This window comes from Ambystoma mexicanum, chromosome 6q, assembly GCF_040938575.1.
Source record: "Ambystoma mexicanum isolate Mex_15411 chromosome 6q, UKY_AmexF1_1, whole genome shotgun sequence".
NCBI classification, from domain to species: domain Eukaryota; kingdom Metazoa; phylum Chordata; class Amphibia; order Caudata; family Ambystomatidae; genus Ambystoma; species Ambystoma mexicanum.
Window position 1 is genome coordinate 283,762,216 of NC_090937.1, and position 19,418 is coordinate 283,781,633.

At 46.5% G+C, this 19,418-nt stretch overlaps 1 protein-coding gene across 2 annotated transcripts in view; it reads right to left on the reverse strand.

Annotated features, from left to right (window-relative positions):
- Positions 1-19,418, reverse strand: part of FOCAD (focadhesin) — a 2,926,805-nt gene that overhangs the window by 1,401,831 nt on the left and 1,505,556 nt on the right. For both annotated transcript variants that reach the window (XR_011282193.1, XM_069630760.1), the window contains exon 21: positions 11,110-11,231. Coding sequence is in view for 1 of the 2 variants with exons in the window: in XM_069630760.1 (XP_069486861.1) it covers positions 11,110-11,231 (122 nt within the window). In the remaining variant the exon portion in view is untranslated. The remainder of the gene's footprint in view (positions 1-11,109; positions 11,232-19,418) is intronic.

Consider the following 19,418-nt stretch of genomic DNA (forward strand, 5'->3'; position numbering starts at 1 on the left):
AAGAGTGGGGGAAAGAGAGTCTCACTCTTGGCAGGAGAAAAAAACAAACTTCAGAAATCCAGCAAAGCTGCTGGGGTCTCACTAGGTTAGGAAATTCAACCTAAACAGAGAATTCTCCCTAACAGGAACCTCCCCTCCATTGTTGTCCCCTAGGACGAAAAGGCGGAGGTTATCGAACTGCAGCGCCCAATGACTTCGCTGCAGCTTTGGAGGTCTGCAACCTCTCAAGGCTCTCGTCAGCCTTGCTGCCAAAAAGATGGTCACCGTCAAAGGGCATGTTGAGGAGCCGGGACTGCACATCAGGAGCGAACCCAGACTTCCGCAACCACGCAAACCTGCGCATTATGGTGCTCGCCGCCATGGACCGGCTGACACAATCTGCCATGTCCAAACCCGACTGAACGGCCTTACACATGGCATCCTTGCCATCCTGAACCATAGCAAGGAAACCATCCCGTTCGTCCCCTTCGGGAATATGTTCAGCCGCTAATGCAACAGTTCCACAGAGTGTGTGTGAAATGAGACAAGGCACATATGGAGTTGGCCGCCTGAAGCGCCATACCCCCTGAAGAAAACACTTTCTTCGCCCAGCCGTCAAAACGTTTGTCGTCCCTATCCGGAGGGATGGTAAAATACGACGCCGGCTTTGCCGGGACCGTAGCCGCCTGCACCACCAAACTCTCCGGAGTGGGGTGCCTGGACAAGTAGCAGGGGTCGCTACTGGCTGGATGGTATTTTCGCGGCAAAGACTTGCCCACTGCCGGGAGACTCTCCGGAGCAGTCCAAGCCGCTGCCACCCTTCTCTGCAGAGCCATATGAAACGGTGTTAGGGAGAATTCTCTGTTTAGGCTGAATTTCCTAACCTAGTGAGTCCCCCAGCAGCTTTGCTGGATTTTTGGGGTTTATTTTTTTCTCCTACCAAGAGTGAGACTCTTTTACCGTCACTCTTGGGCATGACTTGAGAGTGTTTCTGTGACTTGCTATGTGCTTATGGGCTATGGGGTATTTTTTCCCCATAGGCTATCATTGGTTTTTGAATGTGTGTTACACAGCACCCTCAGTGCAGTAACACAGGGGTGTCATAGAGACCCCCAAACATAGACTCCACACCCTGGGACTGACTACTGTCTCCCTGGGTCTGTAAAGTCACCATTGACTTTACTAGTCTTCACTTAGGAACTTAACCAGTACAAACCATCATACTGTGGAAGTACTGGTAGGGGCAATTAGATTGCCCCTGGGTTTGTTGTCGAGGGGGTACTGTCCCGTCCCCCCTCGCCGAGTTTCTGGCTGGTGGCAGTGGATACCACGGAAATATTCCACCGGAATATTTCCCAATGGGATTTCCCATTGATTTTAATGCACCACTTTTTGGTGCAATGTTAAAGATACCGCCGGTTTATTTATTTAATATAAATTCACCGGTTGGGATTTTTTGCCAGAACTCGCCGCCAAAATGGCGTCTAGGTTCACTTCAGTAACCCTGAACCCGAGTCGAGCCTTTGTTCCACTTTTGGCGGGCTTCTGCACAGAAGCCCTCCAAAGTTGTGCCATTCTGTCTGGGTACCACAGGGGGTGTGGGAGGGGGTTTAGGCACCCTGGACTGAGTTGCCTTGCCAACTCATGTCGCTCTCTGGTGTGATTGGCCCAAGTGGTGAGCCACCCCGCTCACCACTTAGCATGTTTGAGTGACAGCTAGGCTGTATGAATGGGGGTTTGCTGCATAAAAGCAGGGTTTTTGGGACTGGTTCTTCAGAAGTCGCCACAGGACCTAAGAAGCCGAAGAGGGAGAAGCCGAGCCGACCTGCCAAGACGACACCACCGGTGGAGCCCTGCGGAACCGTCTCACCACTTTTCCCGACGACAGAGGAGATCTCCCGCTGGAGAGTCTTCTTCCCTTGACTGGTGGGGACAACCAGTTTCTGCTTTCTTTTCGCCACCCTGAAGTACCCCGTGGCCGCCTTGCCTGTGCCAAGCACCCCGGCAACCGGGATACCACTTTTTACCTCAACCGCGAAAGAGGGGTAACATCCTTTTAACCGGAAAAACTCCACGGCTGGTTTCTTCCCTGGTAGTGCAACGACCTTCAGCTTTCCTCCACGACGAGATCTTCTCCTCCTCTGGACGACGCCGCGACTTGAACCCACTACCAGGAACAACTGCCCCCGCTGGAGGATCCTTTCCATTTTAAAAGGTACTGTGTTCCGCCCGGCTTCCCTTGCCACCGATTGTAGGGGGTAGATTTAGCCCTCGGCTCTCGACCCTGGGTAAGCCTGGGACACCCTAACTAAACTTCTCTTAACTGGGAAAAACCTTTTCTACTCACCTGTAAAGACTTGTGACATTGTGTGATCTTGGGCATCTTTTTGCCTGGCTTTCCCTAGAGTGGGCCTGGCAACCGAACTTCCTTGCTCCTCAATAGACTGCCTTTCTACACTCACTGTGAATCTCTGAAAAGTGTTTTGCCTTGCTGTTTTCACTTCTTTTGCCTTTTCCCTCCCTTTTTAACTAACTTGTTGGAGTGCCATCTAACGTTAAGCGCTCACCTCTGTTTGGAAATAAGTGGTGTTAACTTAGACTTGTCCAACAAATAACTAGGGATGTACATATGAGTAATAGTGACTGTGTTTTGACTTACTTACCTTTTCTGTGCTAGTGTAATTTATGAGTGTGTCTTTTAAATAAATAATTATATACTTTTACACCTAGCTCTGGTCAGTGTTTGCTTGTACTATTGTGCCTCTGTACCTATTATGTATGCTCTGTATACTGCCTAACTCTTCTTGAGGGAAGTCTGACTGCTCAGCCACAGCTACCAAGTAAACCTGGGTGGTACAGACTGCTACCAAGTGAGTTTACTGCCAAACACCTGTAGTCTTAATCTTTTGCAGTGGTCCCGGAGGGAACTGCACAGGTTTCTGTCTAACAAATGGCAGTACCAGGTCAGTGGGGGGACCAAGATCAATGATGTCCGTGACATCATCCTGAACGAACTCCCCTGGGGGAGCCGACCATCCCAAGTACTCGGTGACCCGAGACATAAGGCGGCGGTATGAAGAATCGGCATGAGTGCCAGGCTCCGGCCTACAAAACTCCACCTCCGCAGAGGTGTCCAGTCCACTGGCATCATGCGGTGACTGCCTCAGGTCATCAAACTGGCTATGGCCCGAGAGAAGCTCATCTGGTACCGTAACCGGAACCAAGCCTTCATCAGAGTCTTCATCACCCTCTGAAATGTACTCCAGGCGGTGAGAGGAAGACACCTGGGGACCAAAGCTATGCCCAACCTTAGCCAGAGCCTTTCTAGGGGCTAATCCCGTGCCACGGGGCTCCTCCGACACCACCGCCTCGAAAAGCGTTGAGGGCGCCGATTGAGTCGCCGCCGGTGTCGACAGAAACGGCGTCGAGCGAATCGGCGTCGACATCAGCTGCAGCGCCGCCAGCATCGACTGTGTCGACACAGGCCTCGAAGCCGGAACTCCGAGCGTGTCTCTCGACGACCTAGGCGCCGACAGCGTCAACGACCCCCTCGGGGGAGGAGCCTCGAGAGAAATCGTCGACGACCTCGGCGCCACATGATTCAAGAATCGCTAACATCTACTTCCCGAAGGAAGCCCATTCCTCCAGTGTCGCTTGCATGGTGGGATAAGCGACACGCCGACGGGCCGAGTCCTCAGAAGAGGACGGGGAAGGCGACCGATGCCGGCGCTTCCTGGAATGTCTCGAAGAGGCGGAGGAGTGGCGAGACCGACTCTTGGAAGGAGACCCACTGGACTTCCGACGATGACGTGGAGAGTCGCCTCTCGAGTCATCCGTCGAAAGCCCCGTAGACCTCGACTTCCGTGGGCTTAGACACCCGACCTACCGACAGCTTCTACTTGCGTTCCCGCAAGGCCTTGGCCGTGAGCGACTGGCAGTCGGCACAGTCGTCCGTATCGTCGGCCTCCCCGAGGCACCAGAGGCAGGCGTTGTGCGAGTCCGTGACCGACATCTTGGACCCACAGTCCCCACATTTCTTGAAGCCCGGACGCGGGGTTGAAGACGAAGTAGACATCGCCACGAACAGGTCTTCACAAAAACCAAACAGGTTCAACGAACCGAGAAGAATACAGCAAACTCCAAAGAGTCGAGGCCTACCGAGATTCACGAAGCAAACACGTTCTCGGAAAAAACGGAACTGAGGCTACGGGTGTCGTGCGTCCTACTTATCACATCGGGTGACGTCGGCCGTCGGAGGAGGTCCTCGGGGACGGCGCATCGACGTCATCGACGCAGGACGCCGAAGAATTTCCGAAGCAGCACAGCTGTGGACATTACCTGTCAGATATGGAATACGTCGAAGGACCCATTCCCGGAAAAGGGCACAAGTGTGAAAGAGTGCCACATAAGGTGGGATATGAATAAAACCCCACAAAGATGAACTTTCATGATTGAATGCAATGCAGCAAGGTCACAGACTGGCAAGAGGTGTGTGGCGCACGATGGCAGAACCAAGAGACTGACAAGGAGAAGCCAAAGAAGAGCACATAAAGCCAATAGGCCAACAAAGAGGAATTAAGTGAAGGTGACTTGGTACACAGGGGCAGGAGCTGAAGAACCTGTGTGGCCTCAGAACCTAGTGATCCTGGTTGCATGACCTGCGATTGGTGGACCGTGTGGTCCAACAACTGCGCCTAGACCAGTGATCCCTGAATGAGGAGAACTCAGACACATTGTGAAACAAACCAAGTAGAAGCATTGTGAGTGAACTGGTGAAGCAAACCAGAAGGAGGGTCAGGTTGACTTGAAGTTATGTTACACTTTTGAAAAGACTGTGAAATAAACTTGGCATAGTTCAAGTCTTGGGGAAGGGAACCCCAAGACTTGAACTGCACATGTCTCGAGATCAAAGCCTCAAGACCCCTTTGCTTTTTGAATTGTGCTGCTTGGAACTTGGGGAAGGGAACCCCGAGGATTGTTTGGAACTGTGTTGCCTGGAACGTGATAAAGGTAATCTTGAGACATTTTGTGGAACTTTCTTGCACTTGGGGAAGCAGAGTTGAAAGAAAGCTGGGAGCTGGAAGAAACTCAGACTGAGTAAAATACTGTTTATTCTGTTAGCAAAATCCCTACACACTGTTTAGCTTAAGTTGTGAGGGCAGGTATAGGTTTTGGACACAGACAGACCTTTAAGTTGAACTCTTTGACTCAGCGTTCCTTAGTTTTGTTCAGGTAGGGAAATCCCACCTTAACATAGGGCAAGTTAGGCCTTCTACCATCCTGACATTTAAGTTAATAAACATCCTTTGTTTGAACTTTAGGTCTGTTGTCTGTGTCTTATTTCATGATGCCTTCACAAAGCCTAACACCTCGCCTCTGAGTTACCCTCTTAACGTACCTCTCATCTGCCTGCTAGCTAAAATGTTTCCCCTCCCCTCTAACCTGCCTCTGACCCTCACTTCCTCTGCAGCCACTCTAGCACTTCACCCATCCTGGTCACATCCCGAGCAAAGCTGGCCATATCGCCTACCTGCACTTAAAAATGTCCAATGTTGGTTTGTCCTTAATCTATGTCATGTCCTGTGCTTCATGTTCCGTCCTGTGTCTAATTTTTCACCCGGATGCCTGTGCTCTTTGACGCTATATAAACAAATACATGAATGTATGTCCACTTATGTATTGTCTCCGGTGACTGTTCCTTTTATCCCTTCCACAAGCTGGTCTGAATGTCCCTCAAACCCAGCCCATTGTAAGAAGCTCACTGCTTCCCACCAAATCTGATTTCTTATCTTGTGTATGTTCTTTTGTGATCAAAAGACCATTGTTTTCCTCCTGAACATAAATAAATAAACATCGAAGTAAGCATCCTGCAGATCCAGTGAGACAAGCCGGTTCTAGCAAATCAAGGGCTTGAAGGATCTGAGCCAGTGTAACAATCTTAAACCTGTCTTTCCACAGACAGAGGTTCAAAAGCCATAGGTCCAGTATGGGAGAAAGTTCCTCTCCTTCAGCACCAGAAAATAGGTAGAGTACAAACCCTTGCCTCGTTCCGAGTGGGGTAATGGGTCTATAACGCCATTCGCAAGAAGCTGCCAAACCTCCTACAGCAGCAGGTGAGTCCAAAGGTGAGCCTTGAGTGATTGGGGGATGGTTTGGAGGGCGTTGAGCAAAATGGAGACAGTATTCATGTTGAATGACATGCAGGGCAGAGGCATCAGACGTGGTAAGATTCCTCTCCTCGCTGAAATGGGAAATCCTGCCTCGCACAGGGGAAGTCCCCATCTTCTCTATAACATTCCTCAGGGAAATGGCTACCATCCCTGGGGCATGGGGATTCCAACCGAAACGGGATGAGGTTCACCCTTGTTGTCATAAATGTCTCCTATTCAGGACATAAATGCCCCACTAGGAAGCAGATCATACTCCTGGCATTAGCATTAAGGGTATGAGGGTCCCTGTGACTACTTGCTTGGTTTGGTCTGCTCATGGGTAGGAGGGTTTAGATCAGGAATGTCCCTATGACTGTCCCTTTGGGTTCCGTACCTATGTTAAGGTTTGTTAGGGGGGGTGAACCTTCCTGTGACTGCCTGTTGTCCTGATGCCGGACCCAGTTTGAGTTCTCTGTGGGTCGTCCATAAAATAACTCTGGGCCAGGCATCCACTAGCGCAGGTTGGCACCTGGCCAGGCTCATACACCAACAGGTTTACAAAATCAATTTACTGCTTGTTTCCCTTAAAAAAGAACACTATCAGATTAGGGAGAAAACATTCTGAATTGTTAATACTGTACCTACAAAAACTCAAAACTAAATGATTCAATGCAAATGGTGACTTAATTATAACATTGACACAAGAACATTTTTGTATCTACGAACTAGCCCTTGTGTTAAACAAGTAGGGGTTCTGCTCACCCCTGTATCAAATGCCTCGATCCAACAGAAAGAATGTCTCACTATCCTCTTCTGCCCCTCTGATTTGGTACTTGAGAGAGAATAGACAAGGTCCTAGATGAGTGGTGTGAGTCCATAAAAAAATCCAGAAGGGAGACAGCCTTTTCGCAGGGGAACAGGAAATTCTCAGAAGAACAGGTCATTAGCACCCAGCAGTCGGTAAGTCGTTATGCAGAGAAACTGGTAAACAGTAAAGGAGTATCCAAAACCAGTCCCAGGGTCAGACACAGGTCGGTACACAGAGGATTAGAAAGAAGCCAGGCGAGGGTACAATCCAGAAATCAAATGAATAAGCGAACAGCAAAAGAAGAGTCCGCACACTGAGAGTCAGGCCAAGGTAGAGCTGAGAACAGGGGGTAATACAAAGAGGTAACAAGACGGAAATTACTTGACACGCAGTATCAAGACAGGTTCAGAGCCCAAGAATACAAGAAGCAGCTCATAACTAAATTTGTTTGTAGAGCAATGTTCTCCTACCGCCACCACCTCTTATCCCATCCCATCTGCCAGCTTCCATCACCACTGAGGATTGCTGAGCCCATTAACAAGGCGATCGTGTCACGTGATGTATTCAACATGCAGCACGTCGTACGTGTGTCTTGGCCTGTCGAGACCTATAGTCTTTCCAGGTCCCGAGCATCCATGGTGTACGCCAGCACTGAGTGAATGGGCATCCGAACCTACAGGGAGACTTGACAGTGTGCCTGTACCAACCCACAACTGTTCACACATGCACCACACACATTTCTTATTAAACCTACCTGAACTTTAAGTCCCGCCCCTCAGCTTTCCATATAAGCATTCTGTCAGGCTGACAGGTCTCATGCAGCCTCTACAGCCCTTCAAAGTTGATGGGAGTTGGGCTCCACAACCCACACTACCAATCAATAACAAAAAGTGATGCATCTTGCTAGCTCATCTGTGTGAGGGGCCTCAAACCCCTTAGCTCTTGGGCACAAAGTGCACAGCCCTTTGGCCTGAGGCTAGGGGTGGTGAGCTTAAAGCGAACTAACCATCCGGGAACCATGGCACAGACCACAAGTAACTTTCCACCTCACTCAGTTCTTCCTGCGCTCTCAGCTACTTGCATTCGGTTTTCCCTGACCGCTTTCAGAAGCACCTTATCCCCATCAGAAGTTGCAGGTATGTTGTCCGTGAAGTGCACGCTGCATGTACACTGTCCCTGAAGCGAGCAGAATCCAAACAGTTTTAACAGTACTCGGGCTGTGCAGTGAAAGCTGGTCTTTATAGTGCGTACATACGAGGAGCTTGTGCTTTTTAATCCTTCCTCTACAACCTATGAATTTCGCAGAGTTCTACTTTATTCCAACACTGGAGACAAGTTCAAATTAGAGATGGATGTACTGTGTTTCATAGAAGTACCCGAGTCAGTTGGGGCGAGTTTGTTCACACTCACTGGATATGCAAATTCATGGGAATCATAGCCGTTGTTGCCCCATTCTCACACACATTCTGTACTTACATGCTCACTGCCAGAACATTACCAGAAATCTCTTTACCAAAATGCATGTTGGTTGCAGCTCAAGCTCAATCTTTCAACTTGTTTAGGGACTGAAATTATTTGGTGACGAGAGCAGCATAACAAGTGATGGAAGAACCATGCTGCAACATGGACTACACAGAGATGTGAAGGAGTACATGGGGGGAGGAGGGGTGGAAGCATTTATTTAAAGAGATGGGTGGAGATGTGATGTAATAAATCAGTCAGGATCTTTCTGCATTACAGAGAAGCAGATTGAAACTGTGGTTCCTATAAGACCCCTGGGGAGAGCAAAAGCTTGCTACGACAGGCGACTGGTCAACAGGCCGGTGTGTTAAAGAATAATTCAAACACAAGTAAGTAATTTGGGGTTAGGATAGTGCAAGATTAGTAGTGACATGAAATTCCAGATGTCCCCATTTGACCTAATATTAGTAATTCACTTTATAATTCTCAAAAAAGATTAGCATGGAGAATAGAGCCCCATCTAAATACCCAAAAGACGAAAGCTGTACGACAGGTTTACGCAAATTGGTTGATACGTTACACACATTTTTGATACTGAAAAATAGTCAACTTATGTTGTAACATATTTGAAGAAACAGAATGCGAGCTTTTGGTCACTAAGAGTGATGCATCTATTAAAATTCATTAGCGAGTAAATCCCACTTTGGATAGTTTATGGATTTAATATTTTACTGAATTGTATGCACCTCCTACTGTTAATGTACATTTTTATTTAAACAGTCTCTAACTCCAGGGTATTGCTTTTTGAACATAGTGACATTGAAAATATTCTTCTTAAATCTAGTCATACAAAAGTCTCTGGTACAGTTGAGTTGTCAAGCAATATATTAATATGGGCATCGGACTTTACAATTTTGTATTCGCGTATTTCGAAGACTTGTACAACACAGCCTACCTGGAATACTTTGTATATTGTGCCCATATATGAAGAAAGTGACAGGCTTATTCTCTCGGGAGGATAGCACAGCGGCAACGTGCTCACCTTGGAAGCAAGACGACACAGAGCAACAAAGGCTCGATCCCCGGGTCCGCGCTTAGAAACCTCTGGGTATTAAGCGCGTTCTAAATAACCTATCATATTATCATATCCTATGTAATTATAGGGCTATTGTCCTTCTAGATGCGAGCATCAAAATGGGACCTGGGCTCAGGAAACAGGTAGACGTCACAAACATCAGAAGGGTTTTCGAAGGACTGTTACTTTGTAAAATTGATTTTTCATGGATTGTTTTCAGAGACAAGCCTGGCAATAAAATGCTCTTCCTATTTTGTGGTCTGCATTGATCTGACTGCATCATTCCATTTTGTTATTAGGACCCGTCTTTGGAAAAACCTTGCTCCGTGGGGGTTACCAGACCAACTACTTAGCATGCTAATTTGCTTACAAACAAATACATTTACTCCACCATCTTCTCCACACCCTCCCCGCCGGTGTCCAGTCCCTTTCCCACCCCTTATCCAACTTACTTGATTCGTACAGTGGCAGCAGGGGTGCCGCCACCACTGAAATGGAAGAGGGGCTCCACATCTTCCATTTCTATGCTGGCCATTTTAGGGAAGTATTTTTTTTGACAGCGTCTAGCTCATTCAAATAAAATGACATTGCTGTCAGCACCTCGGGTTTCCGGATTGAAAACCTGGGGTGCTAATAGAAATAACACCATTGTAAGATAACCGGATATGGTGGTAAAAGAGCTGGGGCCCATCGTTGACTTGGGCTTCAAGCTGTCAGCACACTGGATTGGGTCTTATTGCTGAATTATGACTTGCTGATTGGTGTGATACCTGTGATTCTATTGAGAATTACACTTTGTATGCAAATATAGCCCAGGAGAATAGAACGCTTGGGGTAGGTCCCCCCAGATCTGAAAAAATTGGATGCTATTGTAGCTATCATTTTATGAGATTTAAATTAAACCACCTTTCAACAAGGGACATTTTAAGAATTTTCAGAAAATATGATCTAAAGACATGTACTTGTAGAATTTGTATGGAAACTGCTAAAACTGAGACGCTACAAAAAATGTGTTGCCTACTTGTCCTACTTTGCATGACCTGAGAGTACTGCACATTGAAAGATTTGTTTACAATCAACTATTTTTATCGTCAAATGCTTTAAAGTCACGTTTTCTCTAGGGGAATCCAATTTCTCTTTCATTAGCGGTGATCATAAGATTCAATTAAATAAATTGTACCCGATTTCAGAATTTTCATTATTTTATTGTACATATCCTACATTAATTTGTATACTAGATCATGAATTCTTTGTGGGTGTTTTGTTGATGATCCCCGATATTGTTTTTTTTAGCTATTATGTGTATTAAGAAATGTATATGATGCATATATTTCATTAATGTTAGATTATTTGTTGTGTGTTCTGTGTAAGGTTTATTTTAACCAAAACCACATTAAGAAAATAAATAAAATCGTATAATTCGGGGACTTACTGTTCCACTCTAATGGAGTACTACTCAACATCTACTGGAAATAGGTCGGACTGGCATCTGATTGTACACAAGTTAGCTCTATTTGACAGTGCAGGAGCAAACACGCGTGTAACCTTTATCTAGAGGTGCATACAACAATAAAAGCTAACTCCTATTTTCATAATATTACCAAGTGACAGAAATGCACATCTGCATCAGTACAAACCTCATGGATAAGTGCTGTTAACATCTGCTGATAACTGCGACCCCTGCTGGCCAGAAATCGATTAATCGGCCTTCCATCTTTGTCCGTCTGTATTGGTAAGTCATAGCAAAGCAGCATTCCAGCTAAGAGAGAAAATACAGACAGATGTATAATATGACATTACAAACTTAAATACAGTTATTTTACAGTGTTATTGTATTATGGTATAGGCATTGCAGATAAATATGCAAGTAAATGAACTGATTTAAAATGTATGTTCGTTTTTTAAAAGAGGTTATCAGCTCAGCTGAAAATAAGTCATCAACAAATGGTAAAACAATGGAAGTGAGCAGTTGAGTAAAAATCAAATTAATTTGTGGTACACAGGTTGTGGAGGTCCTCTGTCGTCTCAGGGTTCTGCTTTAAATACAAAAAGTCAATGTAACTAACAATAGAATATTCACTTGTTCCAAATGAATATTAGACTGTTAGTTTACAGGCCTTTTTAATAAAACCTATTATCCCAGGTAGGATATGCCATAGAGGATTGGGGTATTAAGGTGGAGTTATCAAGCTCTAAGGAAGAAGGGGGACACCAGGCTCTACCTAGTGAGCCCACTTCCCTCCCATGAGGGTTATCTCCCCTCATGTGGTTCTCCCTCAGATAGCCACCGCCAGGTTCAGTGTCAGGTAGCTTCTGCCTTTCCATGGCCACTTGAGAGGAGGTTCCACCCAGGGAAGGAGTGGTGACATCGCTAGATTTGTCACAGAGGGCTGTAAACTTAAACAGGATAGCTCAGAGAACCTGTAGTTGTTCCTGGCGGGAGGGAGTGCAAGGGGTTACCATATGGTCTACCCAGGGGGCAATTGGATTCACCAAGAGTGATGTCCAGCATATTAAGTGGGATAAAAATGGTTTAGGAGGAGTTTTACGAAAGTTCTTGGCAAGGGATGTTGAGCAAGGGGCTCAGGTACCCATTGGCATCTTAACTGGAGTGGAAGCATGAAAAAGCTTGTGGAGAGAAATGGGGCTAAGCTTGACCCGTCCGATTCTGCTGTAACCCTTTGAAGGCACTTACCCATCTGGGAAATCATTCAGTACTTAGATTCTTTCATCAAGAGCATTATAGAAACAAGTACCATGCTGTCCTCTTTTCTGCAGTTCCAAAGCCAGAACACCTTGGTATGTTCACAAAAAAAAAGATTCTAAGGAATTGTGGACTCATATCCAAGCCAGTGTCATTTGGGTTTTAAATAGTTGTAACCCACATAATCAATTAGCTGCGGTTGCTGAACAACTTCTTTGTTGCTTTCACTGTAAAGCAGTGCAAGTCACTAAATGGAGTGTCAATGCATTGATCCCCTCCCCAAGATTTAGTGAGCAGTTCTGCCAAAAGGTGGCCTCATCTCCAGCACCCTCTGCGAAAGAAGTGTGCAAGGGTGAGGCTACACTAGGTGGCAGGCCAGCGAAACTCTGGGAAGAGCTAGGTTCCCTGGGAAAAAGCATATAGGGTGAGGAGGTGATAAGTGGCAGCAGCGGCAGTGTCAATTATTTTAGTTTCAGAGAGTTACTCACAGAAGCAGAGGCCGGATGTGCTGCAGTTGCTCCACCTAATGACACTCTTGCGGTTCAGTTAAGGAGTGACTCTACACCTACCTTTCTAAACGACTTTGGGGCCCCCTTCACTGTGGCAGAGGGAGGGGTCCATACAATATCCTGTCCTCTCACCAAAGAACTGAGGGCTGTACCCATCTAAAAAGTGTGTGTAAGCCTCCCAAGAAAGTGTGAATCTCCAATAGGGAAATAATTCTTTAAGGCGTTGAGTTAGCAGAGACTCAAGTGTTCCCAGGGAATTCCAAGCCAAATGGCATCTTCTGGCCCCTTTGTCCTTTTTTCGGGAAAGCAGGTCTGCCTCATGTTATTCTGGTTCAGACTTGCTAATGCACAAGGCCTTGTTATCTCCAGATATTATCCCAGATCAGCATTCATTCACCTGGAACCGGGGTTCTCCTTCCCTGCATTTCTTTTCAAATATATTTTTAGTGCTGTTTTAAGGTGCATAACAAAATAAGAGCAAGACCCTCAACTTGAGAGGCTTCTACATTGTATATGCAAAAGATAAAAAGAATTCAGACCCACATAGCATTATCCTGGGACCTCTATGATAGACATCTTTAACATGGCGAAATGAGAATATAAGCAATTTAAGCCTAGGTGACGAGAGCACTTCACATGCCTAGACCGCAGAGGGAGCGGTGCATTCTTGAGAAAGAAAGTTTGCTGAACATTTCATTACTTCATGCATACAACAATATACTATATTAGCATGACTCAAGCACGCCGTACATTATTACCTGCATGTCTTGTTGTCATATCTTGTGCCGCAATCTCAGAGTGTTGCTCAAAAACTCAGTTACCCAATATAACACATGTATTGTTACGTGTATATACAACTCCCAAGTTCTTCCATTAGCCCACAAATTCATGTAAAGCCTGCTCCATTGCTTAATCTTATGATAAAACATTCTTGTGAGAGCCAACCCCTGACTCCTTCAAGACCATACAGAAGCACCTCCTCATCTTTTCACCACTCTCCCATCAGCCAAATATATTTCCACATAACAGCCTAAATTTGTTGAACAAACAAGGAGATTAAACTCTTGAACTTCCAAAATGATTTATAAAGTAATTATTGCTTGAACCTATATCCCATCACCCCTTCTCTATATTTGTAGTTTTTAAAAAAAATGTATTTGATTTAATTGCACGAAACAATTTTTACAAATGAAGAAATAGAGTCCACAGGAGGGAGAGGAAAGAAGGACTTCAATGAGCTCGATTGATTTTGTTGATTCTTAGTCCTAAACAATAGTTGGTTCCAAACTCATATTTGTTGTGGCTTTATCAGGGCTTGATTTTAATAGCTCTTCAGCTCTCTCAGCATCCCTATACACACATTTACAAGTAACCCTCAGCTTCGCAGGTCTGAACAACCCCACTTTCACTACTCAAGCAAAAAAGGATTTCTTTAGTACTGTAAGGGTGCAGAAGTAAGAGTCGGACACAAAAGGTGGTATGATTCTTGCCAAAGACTTTTATTAAAAGGAAATAAGCAAAAAGCCTATCTAGCCCTATTACTAAGAGGGGTTTCCCTGCCTCAAACTGTTTACAGTCAGTCTGTCCGTAAAAAAGTAAATAGTCCATAGTGTTGTGTCCTAAACCTATTTCCGTCCCTTACACTTGAAGCTAAACTAAAGAAACTGGTGATCTTCTTGACTCAGGATTGTCTCAGCAGTTCAACAAAGGTTGGGGAATGTCTCCCTTCCCCTGGCCTTTGTCAGGCTTCTCCCAGCAGTTCACATAGTCAGGCTTTTTAACACAATTCACAATGCCAGCGGAATAACTCCCTTCCTCTGGGCTTTCCGTCCCAATTGTAAAGTCTCTGCTTCCCTCTCTTTCTCTGAGGGCCAGCTTGGTTCACTTCCCTACAAAGTATGGTCCTTAGTAAAGGTTTTTTTGTAGGCCCCAGATCTCTGCTTCTTTCCCTTTCTGCTTGGGCCAACTTGGTTCACTTCCCTGCCAAGTATGGTCCTTAGTAAAGGTTTCTTGTATGTCCACTGCGGGACTGCCTGCTATCCTGTCTACAGACTTAGTTTAACTAACACACTATAAATTGGGAATTTGAACAACACAGTACACAAATTGGTCCAATGATCGAAGATTGATGTGAAACCAACTATAATCATATCAGACAATCTAACGAAGGTAGACGTTGAGAGATGGAGACGATGGCTATTTGAGTCTCTATTTGAGAACAAGGAAGTTCATTGGGGACAGGTTTAAAACCGAGCTTAATTTGACAAACCCTTGTGGTTTTTCATTATTACAATGTGAGAGAAGTTAACTTTCCTCCTTGACATAGGTTTGGTTTCTGTAAAACAACTTTACTTTGCAACATAACAGCCCTGATGAGGACCTTGTATATGTCAAAACACGTGTTGGCTGGCTATGTGTGTGTAAACCTAACATTGGGCTGGATATGTGTATCCAAACCTAACATTAGGCTGGGTATGCACATTTAAACCCAATATTAAACTGTTGAAAAAGCTCAGAGGCTCATTGTGTCAATATCAACTATGTGCAATTACAACTTGATGGTTCAAGAAATACTGAATAACCAACTGGTATTAGACTTGGATTAACTTTCGATTAGTGCATCCCAACTTGGTTCACTTACCTGCCAAGTATGATCCTTAGGAAAATCTCTTGTAGGTCCCAGACCTCAGCTTCTCTCACCTTCTGCTTGGGCAAAATTGGTTCAGCTGACTGTCAAATATGGTCCTTAGTAAAGGTTTCTTCTAGGTCCCAGACCTCCGCTTCTGTCATCTTCTGCTTAGGCAAACTTGGTTCACTTCCCTGCCAAGTATGGTCCTTGGCGAATTGATCTGTGGTTTCCCTTCTTCTCATGGGAGTGTGTCCCAGAACATTCTTTATGTTCAGGTACTTGGAGCTCTCTTCTCACAAGTACCACCAAGAGGAAGATGACTTCTGTGGTTATCGTATAGTGGGCTCAGACCCCTCTTTTCGTGTGGGTGCTTGGGGCCTTTTCCTCCCAAGTACAGACTCAAGGAAGATGACTCGTGTTACTCTTGTGTGGTGGGGCACAGACCCCTCTTTGCGCTTGCATACTTGGGGCCCTTTCCTCCCAAGGACTACCATGAAGAAGATGCCTTGTGTTGCTTTCGCTTGGTGGGTCCCAAGCACTTAAGCTTCTCTTATTGCAGGACAGACCTGGTTCACTGCCCTACCAGGTACTGTGACTATGAAGATGCTGACATCAACTTTTTAGTTTCCCACCAGCCAGCCCGAGTGCTCCCGCTACCTCTAGGGAGTCTGGTCATGGGCTCTGGTCTGCCTGGGAACACTGCAGTTTAAATCTTCCTCTGGGCAGCTCTGCCTCTCCTTCACGTGCTTCCCAGGCTTCAGGAACACCGGGAGCTTCTCTCCGCCAGCTCGCCTTCTGGTCCTTCCACTCTGGACTGGCCCTGGTTCTTCCAGCTCCCGTCCCATTGTCCTGGTCTGCTTCCTTCCACATTCCTGCACCATGCTGGCTCCTGCCACTCCTCCAAGGAGGACCAGACAACTGCGTCCTGAGTCGTTCCTCCTTTTCTACACTGCTTGAACCAACGAGTCGCCGGCAACCACTAGACCGCTCATTATGGTTTTTAAGAGTAATCTTCATGGATCCGTTCTTCCTCTTCGTCTCAGTATCTATCTTGGAACTCTCCCTTGGGTAGAATAGGATCTTCTACGTCTCAAACTCTGACCTGGCCGCTCTGAAACTCAAGTGCAGAGCAGAAGTGGCAGGCTGCGAGCACATCCTCTGACAAACTGGCCTGCTCCTAGGGCAATACAGACTCTTCATCTGCTCGTAGAAGAGGGCCTATATCCAAGCCCACATCTCTGGGGGCACTAACAACACGGCTGTTCTTTTCAAAATCTGCAAGGAAATCGCCAACCCTACTGCAGGTCTCGACTTCTCTGCCACCCCTGGCCCTCTGCACTTCTCTGGTCTCTCACTTCATTTCTAAAACTCAGGACATATTGTCCTCATTGTCCTCTATGCCACACCCCGTACCCCACCCGCTCTCTGGCCTCCCTTGGTCCCACTGTCCCATCCCCTCCAACGCTCCTCCTTTTCTCCCATAACACCTGATGAGGTTTCTAGACTAGTCTGCGCTATGAAAGTCTCATCCAAACAGGTGCTTCCCTGCTCCTCCAGAACTATCAAGGACAACATGGTCTCCCTTACACCAGCCTTGGCCGATTTCTGTAATCACTCATTTGCCACTCCATCCTTCCCCCTCACTCCTCAAGCACTCCCTTGTGCACCCTCTCCTGAAAAAGCCTTCTGCCTACCCTTCCTGTTCGGCAAACTACAGACCTATCTCCATCACACTGACCTCAATCCACTTCCTCTTTATTAGAGACAGCCCTGTCGAATCTGAACAAAAGCACAGTACCTACCACTTTGCAAAACGCCAAGCAAAACTTTGTACGCCTGATCCCCATCTGTCCTGGTGAAATTCTTCAATCAGCACATATAGCAGCCATCAAACATTCAAAACATGCAAAACTCCTCCATCTCCGGCTCCACAGAGGATGACGCAAAACTATATCTAGCCACACTACTCACTACCCCTCTATCCCAACTCATCCACACTCACATTAATCCACCAACACACACTACCAATGATACACCAGCACCAGCTCCCAGCCAGCACACACATTCTCTACAGAGACAACCGACGTCCAACTCACCTCTACGCACAGCCACTCCCACACAAAACACCAGCCCTGGCCCTCTCACCCACAGTACAGCCACTGTCCACCTCCTGACATGTGCCCTTGTTAACGCATGCTCACTGCCAGCCCATGCACTTGACATCTATGACTATCACTAAACATGACCTTGACACCCTAGCCAACACAGAAACCAACCTGGCTACATGTCTCTAGCCTTGCCTAAAGGTTATACTATCTTCAGGAACGACAGCCCCTCATCCAGAGGAGGTGGTGTCACCTTGAAAGCCAGAGATGCACTTCCCTTAAAACTCTGCGTCACTTCCATTGAAGTTGATTCTGACCTCTTAACACTTAAACGTACACCCTCACCCATCTGCACCATCACCATACACCTAATCTACCGGCTACCTGGCGCCACTCATAACTTCCAAGCAAGCCTCCTTCATACCCTCCAGGATAACCTAAAAGCCTCCTCTAAAATCATATTAGGGGACCTCAATCTAGGCCTACTTGACCCAAGCGACCCACAAGCTAAAACCCTATCCAACGCCCTTGATACTCTAGGCTTCTGCTAGCGCAGTACCAGGTCACCCACTGCAAAGGACGCACACTAGATTGGATCGCCAACCACAATTGCCAGGTCACCTCCAGCACCACGACTTCTTGCCCCTCATCAGACCATTACATCGTACACTTCTCCATCCCACAAACCACCAAACCTAAAACCATACCTAACCCATTACCGGCAGCCATGACTAGAAGCTCGCAGAAGCTCACCAGAGAAAACATCCTGCCCTTGCTAAATCCCCCAGCCCTCAAGCCCCTTTTCGAAGCCAACCCCAACTCTATAGTGGACAACTATTCTTCCATCCTCTCCCATGCAGTGAACACCATAGTCCCCTTATCCTAACACAAATCTAAAAAAGTCAGACACTCAAACTCATGGTTTACTCCTAACTTACTAGAACTGCGCTCCCAGAAATGACAAGCCCAACTAACATGGCTAAAGGACCCAAATGACATGCCCAAAAAAAAGACTTCAGCACAATAGCCAGACGCTATAAATCTGCCACCATCTCAGCCAAATCTATCTCCTTTAACTTGAGAATTAGCAACGTAAACTCAGATGTAAAAGAAATCTTTAACATCTTCCGAGAACTTGAAGGTCCCGCTCCACCGCCCACGTCACTTACCATAGACACTGCATGGTGCTCAGATATCCAGGCAGCATTACTAGTTAAAATTGATACTATAAGCGCAAACATTCTCTCAATAAACACATTTCAACACCTACCCTACGGCCGCCAATATCAGCTGCACCCTTCCCCCCTTCACACCATCCTCCACACAGTTTAACTTCAGAGATACCTTTGAAAGTGAAGTCCTTTAACTAATGAAAAGCTTAAAATCCTCCAAATGTAAAGGCGACATCTGTCCTGCAACTCTCACCAAAGACTGCGCCGACGTGCTAGCCCCAATCATAACAGACTTTATAAACGCATCTTTCGCTAAGAGCACCGTCCCAGTCAGCCTCAAAGAAGCATGGGTCCTCCCTTGATTAAAAAAACCCACCCTCGACCCTGTTAATCCTTCTAATGATAGGCCAATCACCACAGTCCCCTTCCTTTTAAAAATCCTAGACTGCGCAGCCTACCTGCAGGTTCAGCGTTTCCTGGAAGATAACCAAATCGTAGGGATGCGCCAATCTGGCTTCCGCCCAGGCCGCGGGACTTAATCTGCCCTGCTCGACTTAAAGAATCAACTTGACGAGATCACAGATGAGGGAAACTCTGCCGTGCTCCTCCGGCTAGATCTCTCTGTGGCTTTTGACCTGGTTAACCACCAAATCCTTTGTCACCACCTCACTACCTATGCCAACTTCTCCCCACGTGCCACTGCTTGGATTGCCTCCTTTCTGGAAGGCAGGGTCATGAGGGTCTTCTCAGAAATTGCTAACACCTCGCCGTCTCCCATCACCTGTGGCGTTCCTCAGGGGTCCTGCCTCGCCCCAAACTTATATAAT